This window comes from Hyaena hyaena, unplaced genomic scaffold (genome assembly GCF_003009895.1).
Source record: "Hyaena hyaena isolate Hyena2069 unplaced genomic scaffold, ASM300989v1 scaffold_119, whole genome shotgun sequence".
In the NCBI taxonomy this organism is placed as follows: Eukaryota; Metazoa; Chordata; class Mammalia; order Carnivora; family Hyaenidae; genus Hyaena; species Hyaena hyaena.
This window is the reverse complement of record NW_024080750.1, coordinates 244,456-263,187: the sequence shown is the minus strand read 5'-3', so window position 1 is coordinate 263,187 and position 18,732 is coordinate 244,456. Positions and strand designations below refer to the sequence as shown.

The window sequence follows — 18,732 nt, the reverse complement described above, 5'->3', positions numbered from 1 at the left end:
CACTCTCTGTCTGGGCCCAGCAGGAGCCCTGACTGGTTCTGGGGCTTGTGATTAGCTCCCCACCCTGGCTCAGATAGCTCTTTCAGGAACCTGTGGTCTTGACAAGCGGGGGCGACTGCTTCAGAGAACAAGGCAGGGCCCCCTGGGGGGTGACAGCTCCTGCCCAAGGCCAGGGAGGTAGCGGAGCCTCTCCCCAACGCGCCCAGGCTGCAGAAAGATGAACAAAAAGTCACTTTCTCGTTGTCGATGCCATAAAAATCAGCGCCCGAGAGAATACAGCGTTCTGCAGACCTTATTTAAAATTCTGTGAGCAGCCTTGGTGATTAGGGGACTGCAGTTGGGAGCTGACAGTGGCTCAGATGGATGAGAAAGGAAAGTGGCCAAGGAGAGGCCGCCTCACCTTCGCCCCAGGCTGCAGAGCGTCTGGGAGTGGGAGTCTTGTAAACTGAGGCTTGTGAAAGAAATGGTGTCCTTGTGACTTACATGGGCAGAGAGAGGCAGTGCAAAGGTCTTTTCAAAGAGCTGACCGCTGCTGATGGTGGCCTGGGCAAGATGGTGCCGGCCACTGGATCGAGGGTCAGGCCCCACTTGGCGCCGCGATCTCGCGTGTCGTAGCAGAGCACAGCAGGTGCGCTTCGCCTGCAAAACGGTGGCATGGACCAGTTTGCTGGTCTGCTTTTGGTTGCCCCTTCGGTTGCATAGCCCAGTAAATGCACAACTGTTTACCTAGAGATTATGCGTGTTTTACTCCACTAATGTATTGTGTATATTACAAAGGGCGTACAGCCGTGGATCCAAGAAGGTCTAGATGCAAATAAATATAAGCTCTAGTATTTTCTTTCTCCACCCTTATCATGCCCTCCCACTGGGATGTGAGTACTGTTCTTGGAGATGAGACCCCTGGAAGGGCTTCTCCGGATGGAAAGTATATGAGGCCCCTGTTTTCAAAGTAGATCCTCTGAGCCTGCGGCGCCCAAGGCAGTAGCCACTAGCTGCACGTGGCAATTTAAACTCATTAAAATGGAATCACATGTAAAGGTCGGTTCCTCAGAAGCACTAACTACGTTTCAAATGCCCAGTAGCCGCCTGTGGTGAGTGGCCACTCTGTCAGTCAGTGCAGATTATAGACGTTGCCCTCATTGCAGGAAGTTGTACTGAGCAACGTGTTTATTAAGTAGTGTAGACCATGTGATTGGGTGTCTAATGACACGGCCGCTAACCTGTACTAAGCATTTGCTCTGTGCTAAGTGCATGGAAAGCCTTCTGTAAGCACCATCCCATTTGGTCCTTCCAGCCGTGTGGCCCTGTGTCACAGCGCGGGGAGATGGTGACGGGAAGGGTACAGAGTTTCTCAGTGGTGTCCTCCCAGGCACCCCTGAGGGCACCCGCATTATCGTCTGCGCATCGTCTTTTTAAGTGTTTGCGCGTGGGCTCCTGGTCACGTGTTCTCAAGGCTGGTCACCACATGTGTGCTTCTCTGCCCCACAGGTACAAGACGGGTTTTGTACAGAGCCGTGTTCAGCTGAGAGGCAGCAGACTGCGCAGGCCGCCCAGGGCGCCGAGGAAGGACCGCCACGTCCTCACACTCGAGGGACTGGGCCCACGCGGGACCCCCAGGAAGGCTTCTTCAGAAGTGGCAGGTAATGTTCTCCTTGGAGGTGAATCCCAGTGGGGCACACTGAGGTCCCGGGCCCTTCCTTAGATGCTGCCCGCTGCAGGGGGTTGGGGGGGGAGCAGCCGGCCATCCTAGCCCTGGGGTCCCTGCAGGTGTGAGGACAAACGTGTGACCCCAGGTAGTGGAGAGATGAGTGAGAATCCAGTGCTGAGGAGTCAGCACCCTGCCTTCGGTAGCGGCTGGGTGTGCCGGACCCCGCGCTGCGCACAGAGCCTTCCAGAACCTCAAAATCATGAGTCAGGCCATCTTTGAGACAGAAGTCCATTTGATTGCTTCCATAGGGCCACTGCAGCTGGGTCAGCGTGGGGCTCAAGAGTGGGTGTGCAATAGAAAGATGGGCAGTTACCGCGCGCGGGAGGCACAGGGCACGGTGCTGCCGTGCAGGCCGTCAGAGGCGCACGCTGTCATGCTCGGAAATAAATCAAGGATGAACTAATGGAGAGCGCTTCCTGGAACCAGGACTGTTTTAAGCCGTAATCACTGGGCAACCAGGACCAATCACTCAACTTCTCTAGACCTGCGTCCCCCTCCATGGCTCCCCCTCCCCAGCAGTAATGGGCCCTGCCTTAGCCTTGTTTGCAAGGTGTTGACTGGGAAAACTGAAGACCATCTGTGGAAAGGCTGCAGGGTCCCATCTGGCCCGCAGTGACTGAATTACCAGCCTTTTGTGGCTGATTATTGTCTCTTTGGCTCAAGGGCTGACCCTGGGCTGTGTCTGATGGCTGAGGTTTTGGTCCCTGGGGATAGTTGGCCCGGGGCGGGGGGCACCTTCCTCTCCACCTTTATGTAGCTCCAGTGCCCCCTGCAGGCGGGTGGCTCTCTTGTTCTCCCCTCCCCCCAGCCCCCAAAGCCCTCTCCCCTGGGCGAGGATTCCCTGTGGCTTGTTTCTCAGAATTTAAGTTGAGTATTTGCTTCACCGGTTGGCCAGGAAATATGTTGTCTTTGCTATGGAACACCAAGGGTTAAACTCGTGTGGGAGAGGCTGGGATGGGGTCCTGGCCGTAGGCGGGGTGCCTCAGGTTGCCCAGCTTTACCGTTGTCCACATCCTCAACTCCAGTACTTTTCTCCTTCTCCGTAAATGCAGCCTGGGGAGCTGCCCGGGGGTGTTTGGTTGTGTGGTTCTTCCCCCTCCCCCCAGGAGAACCACCTGGAACTCTGCCAGTTATCCCAATGGCAGAGCTTTCCCACCACCAGCTCTTCCCAGTGCCTTAAAGATGGCTAAACTGGGCCAAACCGGGCCGCCGCTGGAGACCATCTATGGCCGCATTTAGGCTCCTGAGCGGTGCGCCCTGCGCTGAAGAGGACAGTGGTCCCTGCTGTGGGGAAGGGTGACGACAGACAGACCAGCGGTCTAGCTGTTTGCCATTTGCCCAGATCACGCTGGGGTCAGTGTCCACACAGTGAGGCCGTCGACGGAGGTTCTGCCTTCCCAGCGGCTCCACGTGGGGGTCCGGAGAGCTGCTGCCCTGCAGCGGCTGATACCTGCGGCGGCTGATACCTGCGGCTTGTCATCGTCTGCCATGCATGCTAAGCCTCCTGCGTGCAACCTGGCATGTGCCGAGTGCCCAGTGAGCCTGGGGCACGTGGTCAGTGTTGGGGGAGTTTTCCTGAGAGACGTGGGGCTTTGTATCGAAGCGCAGATGTAGGCAGAAGAGAACAGAGGCTTTCTGAACCGGCAGGTGGCGAGGCTGGGCTCAGGGGCAAGAAGGCAGACTCCGGAGAGGACAGACGGCCCCGTGGGAGGCGGTCACAGGGCTGGTGCCTCATCTGGGCACCGCCTGAAACAATCGCCATGAACATGGTGGTTTAAAACAACAAAAATTAAATTTCTCACAGTTGTGGAGGCTGGTGGCCTCACGCTCTCTCCAAAGGCTACAGGGGAGGAGCCTTCCTGCCTCTTCCGGCTCCTGGTGGCCCCAGGGTCCCCTGGCTCATGGCTGCATCCCCCCAGCCCTGCACTCTGCCTGTGGGGCTGTCAGCCCAAAGCAAGGAGCCAGGCTCCTCTCTCCTTCCCCGCCACAGGCCGCCAGTAGAGACGGGTGCCTCTTCCTAATTTGCACACATAGCCGCCGTGCTCATGGTGACCCTGGGGGTCCCAGTGTGAGCAGGGACACCACTTGGGAAGCCTCTGGCCTTTCCTTGTCCCTTTCACTCCTTCTTCCCTGTAAAGGCTTCTCTCAGCCTCAGGGGAAAGGGTCCTGGTCCCACCCATGTGGGCTCATGGAGAGGATCTTGAGTCCCCTCCATGTTGGGAGAAATCCCACTTCTATATTCTTCTTACCTCAACATGAGCTTTTCACACCAAAGCCTCAGAGCAAACTCAGGCACAATGAATGATGGGTGAACTCACGGGGACACACACACACACAATCAGAAACAAAGTCGGAATGTGGAGCTAAGAAATGAGGGGCCATTCATATTTAAGATGTCCCCCTGGGACGTAGCCCCACACAGGGGTATTATAATGTCCCGGCAACAGCCCAGAGTGCTGACAAATGCTTTTGTGTTTATTATTTGAGAAGCGGATTGAGCCAGAGGCCTGGGTCACCAGTGCCCATTTTCAAAGGGCTCCCCCCCCCGGCAACTTGGGAGAATGGGGAGGATGTCCATTAAGAACAGCTGTGAGCCTGCACGGTGTGGGCTCAGTGTTGGCCCGGGGAGTATTAATCACCCCCTGTTCCTTACTGAAGTGTCAGAGTGGGAATAGGGATGGCCAGTTGGGTAAACCAGCAAGCCCGGGCTGGACAGGTCGTGATGGACACCGTTGAGTTGGAGAGTGGTAGAGCACATTAGAATAAATACCTCTTGGAAATCAAAGGGGCTTGGGGGTTTTATCGCCACCACTCGCTCATACCGATATTTCACAGCAGAGTGACAGGCACCGTGAGTGTTGGGTGTTTGAAGACAAAGTACTGTTAACTTCAAAGGAGCCCGACGATGGGCCTCGGTCACCCACCGTCTACAAACAGCTTTCTCCTATCCTTTGACCTGCCCGCTCCTGCCTGGAGAGATCAGGGCTGGCTTCTCAGGGAGGGAGGGGTCACGGCTGACCTTCCCATGTCTGTGTGTGTGAGTGTGTGTGTGCATGTGCACTCGTGAGTTCATGCAGCTGTGTGTATATTTTTTTTCTGGCAGGGGCCGCGGGGGGTGGGGGGAGGACCTGTTTTCCGTGGCAGAACAACGAGAGCGTCATCCAGTTCGGGTGACCTGAGGGGCCGTAACTTGGGGGTACCTGATGAAGCCCAACAAAGAAATTGAGAATGGTCTTTGAAGGGGCGGTGGGGAATTCCCAATTAAAAGGTAGGGAAAACCTTTGGCCCCGATCCTCACAGGTCAACTAGAATCAGTAAAACCTCTTAAGATAAGCAGAGGCAAGAATGCTTGTGTCCGGGGGCTGAAATCAGATGCTGTCACGGATTCTTTGTCCTGTTCTTTTTTGGCGAAATCTTCCTGTCAACAACTTATGAAGAGAAGAGGAAGAGGATGTTTTTGAAAAATATTTTTTAAAGGATGCTTAATTTCCCTCTTCTTTAAACTATTCCAATAGCGTGGTGCTAATCACTAGAGCTAACAGATGGCTTGGCAGTGAAGTCGTCTGCAAGCAGAGGCCAGAGGAGGTATGAAGGATAAAGACCTAATTTATAATTTTTTAGAGGGATTGGAGTCTTTGAGACCCTCCCGAGAACGGAATCTTTTATTTAAACCTGAATTCAGTGGTCTGTCCCATCCAAGGTTCCAGCAACGGGGTAGTGGGGGAAGCTGGAAGCGTTTTTTTTTTTTTTAAATATTAAGTAGCACCAGGTCTGGTAAGACCGCCCGGCTAAATGTGACCATCAACAGGCAGGAGTGTCGCTCTTGGCTCAGAGAACTTCTTCATTCATGTGTACTTCAGGGTCAAGGTGGAGCTGGGACGTTAGGTGGACCGAATCTCAGAAACTCAAGGCTCTTCATTGAAGGGATTTGTAAAAAGATGCTTCTTAAGGTATCAAGTCATTGAATATCCCAAGGAGAGCGCACGCCTACTCGAGGGACGGCCTGTAACCGAGACTTTCTTTGTGGGACACCTCAGTTCACAGGTTGCCTGGGGAGGCGGCCATTGTCACAGGATGAAGCCATTCTCCAATAAACTGCCGATAAATTTAGGCCCCTTTTAAATACCACTTTCGGTCTGTCTGTCTGTCTGTCTCACCACTAGCTTTCATCCCTGCCCTTCAGGTGCATTTTCACAACGTAATGTAAATTGATTGCCAAGGGAGGCCACACACGGTGCTGGGGACGTAGCATTTCATGACGTTTTGATGGAAGTGACCCCTGGGTTGGTTGAAACTCGTTGACAGAATCCGACTAGGTGGCAAGTGAGCAAGAGATAACCGAGGAGTGAGGTGCACACTGGGGAGTTGAGGGAAGGCCTCGGGAGGAATGAGGAAGCCATGTAACATTTGGGGGCGGGAGTCCCTCTTGATCTTCCTGTGAGAGGAAACGTAAACTCAAGAGTAGCCCGTTGGTCTGCTCTGCAATTCTGTGTAAAAATGTACTCTGGCCCCATTGGCGCTTGATCAACCTTACTCGATTTTAGCAGTTAGCTTGTAGCTTGCTGTTATAGCCCCTCACATTGAAGGCTTGTTTTTATTTTATCTTTGTATCAGTTTATTTTCACAGCATTTGGTTTCAAGATAAATTCTCAGAGTCCTTAACTCCCCACTATTTATGATGACGTTTTGGTCCTTTTGGCGGATGAATTGATTTTAGGTGGCCTTTCCCAGTGGCAGTGACCCGAGTTAATAGCGCCCATTTACCAAGCTGATGGGTCACCTCTGCCTTTGCCCAGGTGCCTCGCATGGTGTCGGGTTCTCAGTAGGTGTTTGTCGAATCAAGATTCGAACAAGTGGAAGGAGGTCTCCTCGAGGCTCAGCCCTGTTGAAAGGCTGGTCCAGAGATCAGCCCCCAGATCTTCTCTGAGAACGAAGGAAGGCGCGGGCAAGCTGTAGATTTCATTTCTGATTGTGTTCTGGAGAAGCATCAACAGGAGAAGAGGCCAGGGGGCGTCTAGTTTGGACGGCGGTGAGCTAAGCAGAATTGAAGAAACTTTTTATTTTCTTCTTAAAAGAAGCCTTTTCATCTAAAAAGAAACTTCCCGCTTCCCCTGCCCTTGCTGGACTCAGTCTTGTGGCACGGCTGTTTCCAGCCTTAAGGATTATGTGTCTGTCTGATGCCACGTCATCCATATAGATGAAAGCTCTGGAGAGGAAGAGATGGTGACTTTGAACCTGAAGATGTTTGCTTTGATGTCTTTTAACCTGGGATCCTCTCTTATACCACAGATAGGACCAAGCCTTACATGGGGGATTTGCTTCCAAAGCCAGCACTTGAGTCAAAACAGCCTGTGGTCAGCGTTATCTTTGAAAACGCTGTAAATCAATTACAAGAATGTGTTGTTGTCTAGAACCCTGAGCAGAAGTTCTCATGCACGAGATGTTTGTGCACCACTGAGGTCCAGGAAGGAAAGAAGAGAGGCAGGCTGTCTGCACTGGCCGTTTGAAGATAAACAACCAACCCTCCAAGGAGGGGAATGAGGATCTAGTGTCCCTGCTTTGCCATGCAGCGTTTGGTTTTCCCATTAAGCTTCTAAAACCGTTACGACATCTTAACGTGTTGGTTTGTCATGGTGGGGATTAGGGCACCGGGTTGTGTCCGGGCAGTGTGGGGAGCGGTGGTTTGCAATTCTGAATGTAGGTGAGATGCGGGATGGGGCTCTGCTGTGGTGGCAGCTTGGGACTGGGCGGGGGGGGCAGTCCTCTCTTTGGCAGTTCCTCCGTGCCCTCGGGAACCTGCTGGTGTAGAGCAGCAGAAGACCATCTCTTCTAGCGTGAGGGGACGTTCACTACCCACCCTTGTCACCAAAACGGCTTCTCCACCCTTCACCTCCCGCGTTGGGGGCCTCGCTTAAGAAGAGAAGCTTTGCAGGGTGCGTGCATGCACATGCTCGCACTCGAAGCCCGTTTCTCCATCAGAAAGAGCAATTGAAAAACCCACACGTCCCTACAGCGTGGACGACACCACCTGACGAAAGCAGCTCCTGATTCTCTTTCATTGTGGTCACACAGTTCCTGATACATTTCTCCTGATAAGGTCACTTCCCTGAAATGAATACTTTTCAGGGGGGGCGCACAGTGGAGATGAACACAACATCATTGAATTCTGTGTGCATCTCAAGTGGGACTTTGCAGTCTCTTGGAGCTTAAAACCCACGAGCTTGCCAGCCTATTACTGATCTCCTAGAATCACAGTTACTGACCCTGAGCTGCAAAAACGAATCATAATTAGGTTTGCCCTTTTTTTGTGTTTATATGCACATCCCTTTCTCTCTAGCCGCTGACGTATCAGCTTTTATCATGATTTCTTATTATTGGACTCCTTTGTGTTAAGGGGGCCTGCTCCATTAGTGGAGACCTGTTTCCGCTGATGCTGGGGCACATTAGAACATCCTGTCTTACAGATTTCCTTAGAAACGCACTTTGTGGAACAGAATGAAGAACACTGCTGTGGTTGAGGGTAATTATTCGGGTTTTGCTGGGCACGTTGGCAGTCGCGCTGCTCCTACTAAAAAAGATTGCTCCAGGCGCAGAGCGGAGCATGGACTCAGAGTGGGACACTGCAGAGGAGCTGAGCGTGGCCCTGTGCCCGGATGACACATCCGAAGTCATATTGATTGAGGGGGATGTTTTATTGAGTGCGAAGAACTACATAGTGTTGATGGTTTTGTGATTTCCTGCGGCCGGCACACTCGTAACCATAAACCCGGTGAAGTTCGGGGCCACATTTCACAGTGAGACTTCAGAAACTGTCCCAGTCACAAAACCCAGAAGGCACTTTCAGTGTTGGACACCCGTGTTGAGTCCCTGCAGCAAGCTAGTGGTCAGGGACTCCTCTTGCGGAAGGCTGCCCGGGTGATAAAGCTGGCGGCCAGCGGTGTCTCCTAAATTCACAGACCTCACGCGCCACCTTCAGAGATGTTGTCGTGTCTGTACGTCACTCATGTGAGTGTTTGCTCCTGCTGTCCTGTACCCTCTGGAGAAACACAAATACCTTTAGTTTAAAGAGAAACCATCTCTTCTCTCTGAAAATGGAAAGCCAACGTCATATGTCGTTGAGAGAGCACCGCAGAATAAAATCACCCTAAAGTGTTAACGGTAGATAGATTCTAGCTCCGGTCTGCTGTGGGCAGAAGGCTGCAGACTCTGGGAAGAGCCCCTCTGCCGGGAAGACACTGTGACGTGTTGAGGGGCATTAGAAATACATTAGCACCCAGTCGAGACTTTCTTCTTTCCTCGGTCGGAGAGATTACAAGGGCACCGCTCTCTCACCGTGTGATTCCGTTCCTTTTATCTCTAAGCTGTGAGCCGTCCCTCCCTGAGACTTTGTGGGCTGCAATGCCCTTTTCTTGACCAAAGGAAGGCCCCTCCCCCACCCCATCCCCTTGTGTTGTCCTCGCTTAGTGTTTCTTTAGTTTTTATAAGGCCTTGACCCGCATAGATTTAAACTGCATTCAACAGCACTGGCTGCAGAGGCCATGCGATGGCCCCTCCACACAGACCCTCCTTGAAGCCTTGACCTTCTCTGCCTCGTCGAGGGGGAGGGGGCGGCGGCTGCTGGGGGCTCCCTGGCACTCCACTCTCTGCATTTCTGAGATGCCCCGACAGCGACCCGGCAGCTGCCGAGGAAGGGTGATGGGAAAGACCCTGCGCCCAGGTGCAGGAAGAGGTGGGTGCTCTTGGGGGCTTTGCAGACATTGGCGAGGGGCTTGACCTTGCTTCTGAGGGAGATGGGGAGCCACTGAAGGGTTTGGGCCCAGGGAGGAGGGCAGCCGGGAGACCATCCATGGGGGGGTGCTGAGAAGGTCACTCTGGGCACAGAGGGGAGCAAGGGTTATGGCAGATAGGATGGCCGCTGGGACACTGACTGGAAGGACCTGGGGACAGGTGGGCATGTTTGTGTTTAAAAAGAGCTGGGAAAATCGATGCTCCACCTAGAGGTATGAAATAGTGAATTATTAGTTTTGATTACGTGTGTGGCCACGAGTGATGCTTTCTTTAACACATAAGAAGTGTTGCAGGTAAGGCTGGTGTTCACTGTGACAGCTGTGACCGCCGCCCCCGAGGCCGGTTCCCCCGAAGAGAAGATGGCACTTCTCTGTGCATCTACCAGGCTGTTCTGCGTGCATGTGCCTGCGTGCGTGTGGCTGCACGCATGGTTAACACAACACCACATGCGTATCTCATTGTGCAACTTGCTTCCTTTACTCAACCGCATTCCATAGCTTTCCACGCTGTTAATAAATGCAGAGAGGCCTAGCTCAACCTTGCAGATGGGGACAGAGCCTCTCCGGGTGGGGACGCCGGGAGCTATGGAGCCGTTCTAATCAGGGGGAGTCTGGCACGGTCAGCCTTTCGCTGTCGCATCGCTCTCCTGGGATGTGCTGTGTGTAGTTCCTTGGCCCGAGCGGAGGGTTTCTCTAGGGAGAGCTGAGAAGAGGAATCGCTGGGCCTCTGGGGGCTACGTTGCATGTTTTTGATCTTTCTAGATTGCTCAGCTTACATTCCCACCTGTAGCATTTTAGACTTTGTCTTCTTCTCTTGACCTTCTCCAGCTTTTAAAAAAGTCCCTCGGATGTGTAACAGATGCTACCCCCAGTGCCCGTGGACAGCATGGCTTCCCCACCCCACCTGGCAGCCCCCTGGGGGGAAGAGCACATTGCCCAGACAGACCACGTGGAAGGCTGGCCTCATCCAACAGGGGAAAAACACAGAGGGATGATAAGGCTGTTTTGTTTTTGTTTTTGTTTTAAATCACAGAGAAGTGAGTTTCTCTTGACTAAACTTCAAGCCTACCGGGTACAATTTGATGTTCTTTCCAAATATTAATAGATTTGTTCCTCAGTCAAGGCACGACGTCTCAGTCTGCTCCAAGAAAGCTCTGTCACTGCAAAGGACACAGAGCCGCGCAGGACTTCTTTGTGCCTAGCCAATTCATTAGACCCGGTTAGCAATTTGCAGAAGAGATTAATTGATTTGCAGGCCGTGGGGCCCTACGCGTTACTCAGCTACCTCCCAGAAAGCCCAGGCCGCCCGGGAGCTCAAGAGAGCAAACAGTAATAATGTGAGGCTTTGGTGAGAGGCCGAGCAGCGTCTCTGCTCTGCATTATAAGCAGGAGCCAGAGAGATGGATTTCTCGACCCTTTCTGGTTCAGTGTGGGATTTGGGGCCACAGTTCAGACTCCCGGGATAAAACGAGAAGTCTCACAGCACGGTGTCTGCCAATACCCCAGCAGTGCTTCTCTTTGCAAGCTTCTGTCACCCCTCCACAGCACCACGCTGTCTTCTTCTGAAAGGTGGCCTCTGGAGCTCCATGCCCTGCTTTCAGTGGGAGGATGGACTCTGGATGTAGAGAAAAGGGACCCAACCGAAATTGGCCTGAACAAAAACATTCACTGTCTCACGTAAGACAATGGCTGCAGGCTTGGTTGGTCCATAGGTACGGCTGTTGCCATCAGGACACAAGCTTCTCTTCATCCCTTGGCCCCTCTTGTCTGGGTCATGGGCATCGGCTCCTCTGGGGCCCTGCCCAGCCTGTCCACACTCTGCCAGACTCTGGGCCCCAGTGTCCAGACGGAATCTTGCTGGCCTGGTGGGGACCCTGTCTCTCCTGAACTCATCACTGGGGGTTTGAGTGGCCAGGTATGGATTGTTCAGCTGGCCCTGTACGGACGGATGGGCAGGGACCTCCTCTGCCATGTTGGTTAAGGGTAAAGGGAAGCTGGTTCCTCCAGGGAAGAGGGGGCAAGGCAGGTAAACTCTACAGATGTCCAGATTATCTCTTACTCATGCTCTAACGCAGTGCAGCATATGTCTGTGAGCAGGCGAGCCCCCGTGTTCCCCTGGGGAGGGGAGAGGCGGGCGATGCCGTGCGCCCTCTTGTCCAGGAGCTTTGGGACTGTTTGCTGAACAGAGACACCTTTGGGGCATAGATGCGAGTCACACAGCCTGAGGTTCACATGCGATTGCTGGGACCTGCTCTGTGCCAGGCAGTGTGTGGGAGCAGGAAGAGAGGCAAATAAGAACATGACGCGGCCCTTGTCCTTAGGGAGAGCCCAGTCTGGCAGAGGGAGCCGGCACAGACTGGTAAACAAGTCATTACAAATGCAATGCGGTAAGCTCGCTGATATGATTAAGCTTCCAAATGAGGGACTCTGACAAGGCCGGCTGGAGCGAGGAGGGAGAGGAGGCTAGCATAAACAGGAACATAATGAGGATGGGCCGCGGTGCTTCCGGACGCCCATCCCGAGGGCCCCTCCGTCCGGGCCCCCACTGCACAGGGGAGGGATGGCAGACCCGAGGGCTGGCGCGCTCTCTCATCCCTTGTTCCCTCCTTGCATCATAAAGGAATTTTGCCATATACACCAAACTGCTGGAAATGGAGACTCACAGCACTTAACTACTATTTACTTATTTATCTAAAATGCTAAGTGTTTCCCTTGGCAGTCACTAATAGATTCCTGTAGAAACGGAGCGACACGTTCTGAATTCTGATTTCCGTGCCAACAGAAGGTGGGAAGGCAAAAATGGCTGGTGCCCTCCTGGCTGGTTCAGTTGGGGAGATGGGAGGGCAGGATGAGAGAGTCATTCAAGAAGTTGAAATATGGGTCTTGAAAGGTAAATGTGTGTTTGTATTATGAGTTTAGGAGAGAGGGAGACAGACAGACATACCTTCAATCCCAAACTTGAAATGGAGACTGTTCTGCCTTTGAAGGACCTCCTGAAAACCATTCTCAACTTCGAGTTGGAAGAGCCCACAAAAGGAATCTGAGTCTTGTTCTAGAATTCTCTATGTGTAATGCTGAAGCCAGTAGCCAAATGGAGTCAGAGGCTGAGGCAGAGTGAGAAGTGATGGTGTATGGCATTGGCGTCCAGCAGACCTCCAGATGGGGTGCGCTGTTAGCAAGGACTCAGGGCTCTCCCTGGTGGCTCCTCCCCTCCCCACCTCCACACTGGGCCTGAAGGAAGGGCAACTTTTGGAGATAGGTTTTGGTTTTGGAGACAGGTGAGCTTGAGAACTAGTTCTAACCAAGGTGTTGGTGGCAAGTTGAGGCAGAATGGTGGCGCCAATGCCGAGCCTAGAGGAGAAATAATCTTAAGTGATCTATAGTCTAACGTTAAAGTGTATCAAATCATAGGAAGAAAGTAATTCTGTTCTTAATTCCCTCTTAAGCCTCTCGATTACATATGAAGAAAGTTTGGTTTTGATGCTCCTTTGTCTTTAACACCTGCCTGACCAACTCTTTCCTAATCTCCCTTTTAGACAGACAGAGGTTAGGTTTCAAATGTAGCTATAATTTGAGAACACAGTTCTGTTGTCATGGTGTTTATGTCTACTGGTACTCTCTTACATTAGACCTCTCCTCTCACCCAGCCGCCTTGGTCACTAGCCCTTAGAAAGCCAGGTAATCCCAGGACTGCCCCCTTCTTAGCCTTTTTCAGCCCAAGACTGGCGCTGGGGAAGAAATTTTGCTTTTAGATTGAGAAGAATTTGTCTGAGTCCTGACTTTTCCTCTCACTGCCTCCTTGGGCAGCTCATCCCTCCTCTTTGCTTCAGATCCTTATCTGTAAAATGGGGGTGTAGGCAGGCCTCCGAGGTATTCCCGTTACTGATTCATTTAACCCTGCCCTTGAAATTACCATGGAGCCAGTCTAGGAATCTTCCCATTGGGCTGTTGAAAGGCTCAATTGATGTGAAGACGATGAGTGGAAAGGTGCTTTGTCAACCGGAAAGGAGCTTTGTCAACCGGAAAGGACTCCGTGGGTGTGGGGGCCATCATGACTGACAGTGGGGGGCTGTGTGTGGGGGCAACTTTCCACCCCAGGTCTGCAGGGGACATCTACGAGTCAAAGACAGGAGTCAATGAATGGTGAATTTCACTAGTAATTGGGAGATATTTGGGGACACTTTAATTTACGCCTCATGGTTGCATAGCCTCCCCCCCCCTCCCCCCCCCGCCCCGTGAGACCCTTGAAGGTGGAGAAAATAAAAGGACTGGAATAATCCTTCATGCCCCAGCCCCGCCCCATCTCAGGCCTCCCTGCAGCCCCAGGCTCTGCTTAGGGCTGCTGCCTTTCTCTAAAGAAGTACGTCCACACTGGCCTTCACCCCAGCGTTGGATGCTGGCAGGGAGCATAGGAAATCTGTTCCAACACCGAGCACTGCTTTCTGCTTGAGCCTTTGGAGAGTTTCCTCCAAGCGTTTGTCCCCCATCTGATTTTCAGTAGAGCCCTGTGGGGTCGGGAGGGGGAGGTCGTGGCCATTCTCCATTCCCCTTAGGAGTCCTGCCCAAGTGCGCACATTGAGAAAAAGAAATGCAAGTTCAATTCCAATGTTTTTCCTTTGCTAAAACTCTGAAAATTTTGGCTTGTTTATTTCCTTAACTTCCAGAGACATGAAAAAGTAGTTTTTGTACCCCCTCCACATAGACATTAGTGATCATTTTCAGTCATTTCCAGCTCTCCCTTTTTTGCTACGAGGCACCTGGCGTGCCGGGAATGGACAAAAGCCATTTTTCTAAGTACCAGCGTTTGAAATTATTAAGTGTTCATTAAGCACCCCCGGGTGCAAAGCACTCTCGGAGATGTTTGTTTCTCAATTTTCTATAATTTCCTTATTTTTTTTCCCCCTAGCTAAAGGCAGATTGAAAAATGAACTCAGTGAATTTGAGTCTCTGAATCATAGTTAATGTGCGACGCCCCCTCCCTTAACAGCGCTGTTTCCCTTCTGCTGCCTCTTGTCTCCTTTGATTTCTTATGAATCCGATAAAGTTCTAATTCTTTTTAACCCCTACTCAGGGACTGGAACTTTTGCTCTGCTTCTGATTACCCACCAGGAAGAAGCGGGTGCAAAAGCCCTGGCCAGCCCTTGCCCCGGGCTGCGGGTGAGAGCGGTGGAAAAATCAGGAAGGTGGCCTCGGATGGGCAGTCAGGGCAGGAGGGGCTCTCGGCAGTCTCAGCCATCGTGCAGGATGAGCTCAGCTAATCTCCTGTCTCCCCCTCTTCCTCCCCCCCCCCCAATTGATTGGTGGTATTAGAGGGCGGGGGGCACCATGTCTCTGCGTGGACCCTTCTAGAAGGAGCAAGAAAGCCCAGAGCCCCCCCTCACATCCGCCCTCCCGGGCTCCGTGATTCGGGTTCTTACATGAGCGGAGAGAAAAGGCTCTGTTTTTTCTTTTCCTTTCTTTCTTTTTTTTTTTTCCTTTTGACAACAGCCTCACATAACCTCAAAAGTTACCCATGAATTTACCAAAAACTTTTTATGAAACTATTTTAACCTCTGGTGGGGGTGAAAAAACAAGCTCTGAGAATTTATTACCCGGAAAAAGCGAAGCACGACTTTTTATTTGATGTGAAATCCTCTTCCAAGCTTCAAGGGGGCCCCCTAGCGCCGGTCTGTGAGGAGCAGCCAGCCACTGCCAGCCGCCCAGCTCCGTCCGCAGCTGCCGGGGCGCCTGGCCCCCGTTCTGGGCGCGGGTCTGGACGTGGACCCGACCTTGCCTCGCCTGGGGGCCTGGGCACGGGGGGTTGGGGGACTGCTCTGAATACGAGGGGGACCCTCAGCACAAATTTGTCTCATGCTCTTCGTAGTTCAGGTGGCTGAACTGAAGTGCAAGGCTGCAGCCAAAAGGAAGGAAAGCAGGGGTGAGAGACAGAAGCCCTGCTGCTTCTGGAAACCAGGCTGGACCCCTGCTGGGGAAAGGAAGACCCCTGGTTGTGTTGCTCGTGCATAAGTGCTGTGCATGTGTGCAAACGATTGCACACGTGAAAAATGCATGCAAAAGAGCAGAGGCAGAAGCCCCGGCTGAGCACAGGAGGGACAGAGGGAAGGAGAGGAGGAACATGAGAAGACGGGGGTAAGAGATGGGAAGGACCACACGGGGCGCTCCAGGGCCTTGTCGGGGCTCAAGCACCGTCCCCGGGCATGTGATGGAGAATCCGGGCCTCTGCTGCCGGCTCAGGCTCCCTGTCTTTGCGGACCGAGCAGGACCTCCGGGCCTCTCCGTGCCAACAAGGAGCCATTTCTCCCGTCCCCAGCTAGGAAGCACACTGGCTCCCCTTCAGAATTGGCCACGTTTTTAAAAAGCACATGCAAAAATGTTACAGCAAACATCTAGACTAGAGAAGCAGGAGAGGAGAGAGGCTGCGGCGGCCTTGTGGGTCGGGCCCCTGGTGTCACAGCAATCAGGAGGGCGACCTGGGGGCGGGGGTGGGGGGGGCTTGCCCCGGCTCACATCTGGCAGCTGCTGCCACCCGGAGTGTGTGGTCTCAGGGATGGGTCTCAGCCCCTCCACACCTCAGTGTTCCCATCCGGAACATGAAGCTGATGATAGCAGTAGCTGTTTGCTAATTGTTGGCTTATCACTTACAGCATATTAAAATTTAGCAATTGTAATATACAGCTTAATTTAAAATGGAGCTTAGCATCATCTGGTACGGTCAGCATGCCAGCTCATTGTTATTCATCTATCTGTATAGAGCAGACAGAGACCCAGAACTTTCCATTAAATAAAGTCTCCCAGTTTTTACCTGATGGTAATGAATTCACATTCAAACCCATGCACACGCACACTGGTATGGACCCCAGATGTAGTCCGGCAGTTTGAGACCTTTGCCTCACAGGCTGCTAGGAGGAAGAGGGAGAGGAAGGGGGAAGAGGGGGTCCTGGCCGCCATCGGCCGCCCCCACATCCAGGGCAGTTGAGCCAGATGCTGAGCCCCCAGTGGTCATGTTTCCATTGGGGTGAGTAGATCCTGGGGAGGATGGAGGGCACCACGTGTGGGGACGAGAACATGAGAGAAGCCACATCAGAAGCCGCAGTGAAAATGCGATGGCGTGACCTTCTTGCCATTGTCCCTGGCGACTTCTGCGCCCTCCTTGCGACAGGTGTGTGCTTTTTGCCAGCCCTTCAGCCTCGGTGCCGCGAGGCTCACATTGGCTTCTGTGTGTGGTTTGGTGGCATCCGCTCCTAGGCTGGCTTCTCCTGTGTTCTGGGCCGGTGGGGGTGAGGGGCAGTGCCCTCCCCCCTGCACCAGGAGCATGGGAACTGGGGGCTGCCCTTCCACCTATAGCCCCGCCTGGGTCTCCTTTGTCCCTTCCTGATGCTGTGCCCCTCTGCCCTGCTGGAGTGGCTCATGGCCCATCCACCCTTGCTGCCCTGTGGCTGTGATCAGTGCGGCTGCGCTTTGTGCCCGGCCCAGCCCTGGCTAAGCCAGCTCCCTGCACTCGGGCATCCGTGCGCTGCTGGCTGTTTACTGAGCACCTATAGCATCTGCATCCGACACGGTTTCCCGAAGGGCAGATCAACACGCCACACCGCATTGCCACTGTCTCCTAAGTGGTCAGAGCGATGAGACTTTCAAGCTTTTCCGAGTTTAACAGAGAAAACAGCTACGGTGATTCCAAAAAGCATTTGGATCCTGAGAACCAGAGACCCCTCTTCCCATTTACCTTTGTTCACCTGGATTAAATACACTACGTTACTGATTTCTACACATCCACACATTAGTGGTTCAGAAGAACTTGGTTCTGTATGGTTCAATAGGAAGACAATTATTTCTCTTTTAAAACTGCTTCCTGCGTCCGAGGCAGGGCCCACGCCCTGCTTCCCACTCTGTGGGCCACTGTTGTCCGAGGAGGGAGGCACTTTATTTCCCCTTATTAATTGAATCTGCTTTACCTTTTACATTCTGCGTTGTCTTTCATTTCAACTAATTTGGATTCATTTAAGTAACATTTCATTCTAGATCAGCGCATAAATATTGTGGGTTTTTTTTTTTTTCTAATTAAGAAACCGGGAACATTTTTAGTGAGTTTTAAGTCATTCTGCATCAAAGCTGAGAAAGCCTGCTTAGCCCGGTTTGTTCTGGAAGTCTCCGGAGGAGGAGGGATGTTGTGTTGGCCGATCCCTGCCTTCCCTTGGCTGATCCTCAGCTGCTTCAGCAGTGCTTTGCGTTGGTCCTGACACCTTGAGGCTCTCGATGCTTCTGAGGACACAGGACATATTTCTTCTTTGCTTCCGGTTTTGCCACTCAATAAATTTGAGGAGTCACGAAGCAGTCATCTGTGTAGTTAGATAAGGAAGAAAATGATGATTTCTCTATTATTTTGCTTAGAAGAATGGGAAGCTAGATTAATCAATGTCTGTTGGAAATGTCTCTTTATGAAAAAGACTGGCTTCTTTCATCAAAGCCATGATTGCGTCTCTTATGCAAACACATTAGATGGTTTTCCAGGGGTGGGAGCAGACAATCAAGGTTTGAATTTTAAATTGGTCGTTAGGTAACGGTAAGGAAATCTGTAATCCCACCTTTAACATGGTTAAGGGGGAGTCCAGGGCAGGCAGGCATTCCCGGCAGCCACCCCTCTCTTTCTCTGGGGCACGAGGAAGGTGTGGAGGTCTGTGCGAGTCAGGAGAACATTTTGGTGTGGCTCACGGTTCCTGGTAACAAAGGACTGAACCCCAGTTCTCAAGATTTAGGCACAAAAAGAGTGTGCCTCCTCCTCATGGAGTGCAGAGCCCTCAGTGGCCTTGGTTGGGACTTAAGCAGTGTCACTAGGGCTCTACTCGTCCGTCTTCCTGTGTGACTTGGCTTGCTTCTGGATGCCTTCATCCCAGGGCGTTTGCTGCCGCCCCCCCCCCCCCCCCCGGGGCCCTGGCTTACATCCTCACTGAGCTCTTGTGCTCGAGAAAGAGTGCCCAGACTGCAGTGCCAGCACTCTGATTTAGTGAGGCTTAGTCATGTGCCGAGTCCTGAACCTTCTGTTGGGTCAGATGGGGAGAATGTGCCTATACCTGGAGCTGGGACAGGTGGTTATGAGCCCACCCCCTCCTGCTGACAAGGGGCGTTCCTGGGAAGAGGATCCGGGCGGATGAACCAGCTGCTGAGCTCAGAACAGCAGGTGTCGCCATGGCTTCTCTTGTTTCCTGGGTGTGGGAGCTCAGGACCAGCGGTCAGGTTTGT

The 18,732-nt window shown here is 52.6% G+C and overlaps 1 protein-coding gene across 2 annotated transcripts in view; it reads left to right on the top strand.

The window, feature by feature from the left end:
• Window positions 1–18,732, top strand: part of ZNF831 (zinc finger protein 831) — a 91,215-nt gene that overhangs the window by 43,354 nt on the left and 29,129 nt on the right. For both annotated transcript variants that reach the window (XR_005529231.1, XM_039236882.1), the window contains exon 4: window positions 1,489–1,640. Coding sequence is in view for 1 of the 2 variants with exons in the window: in XM_039236882.1 (XP_039092813.1) it covers window positions 1,489–1,640 (152 nt within the window). In the remaining variant the exon portion in view is untranslated. The remainder of the gene's footprint in view (window positions 1–1,488; window positions 1,641–18,732) is intronic.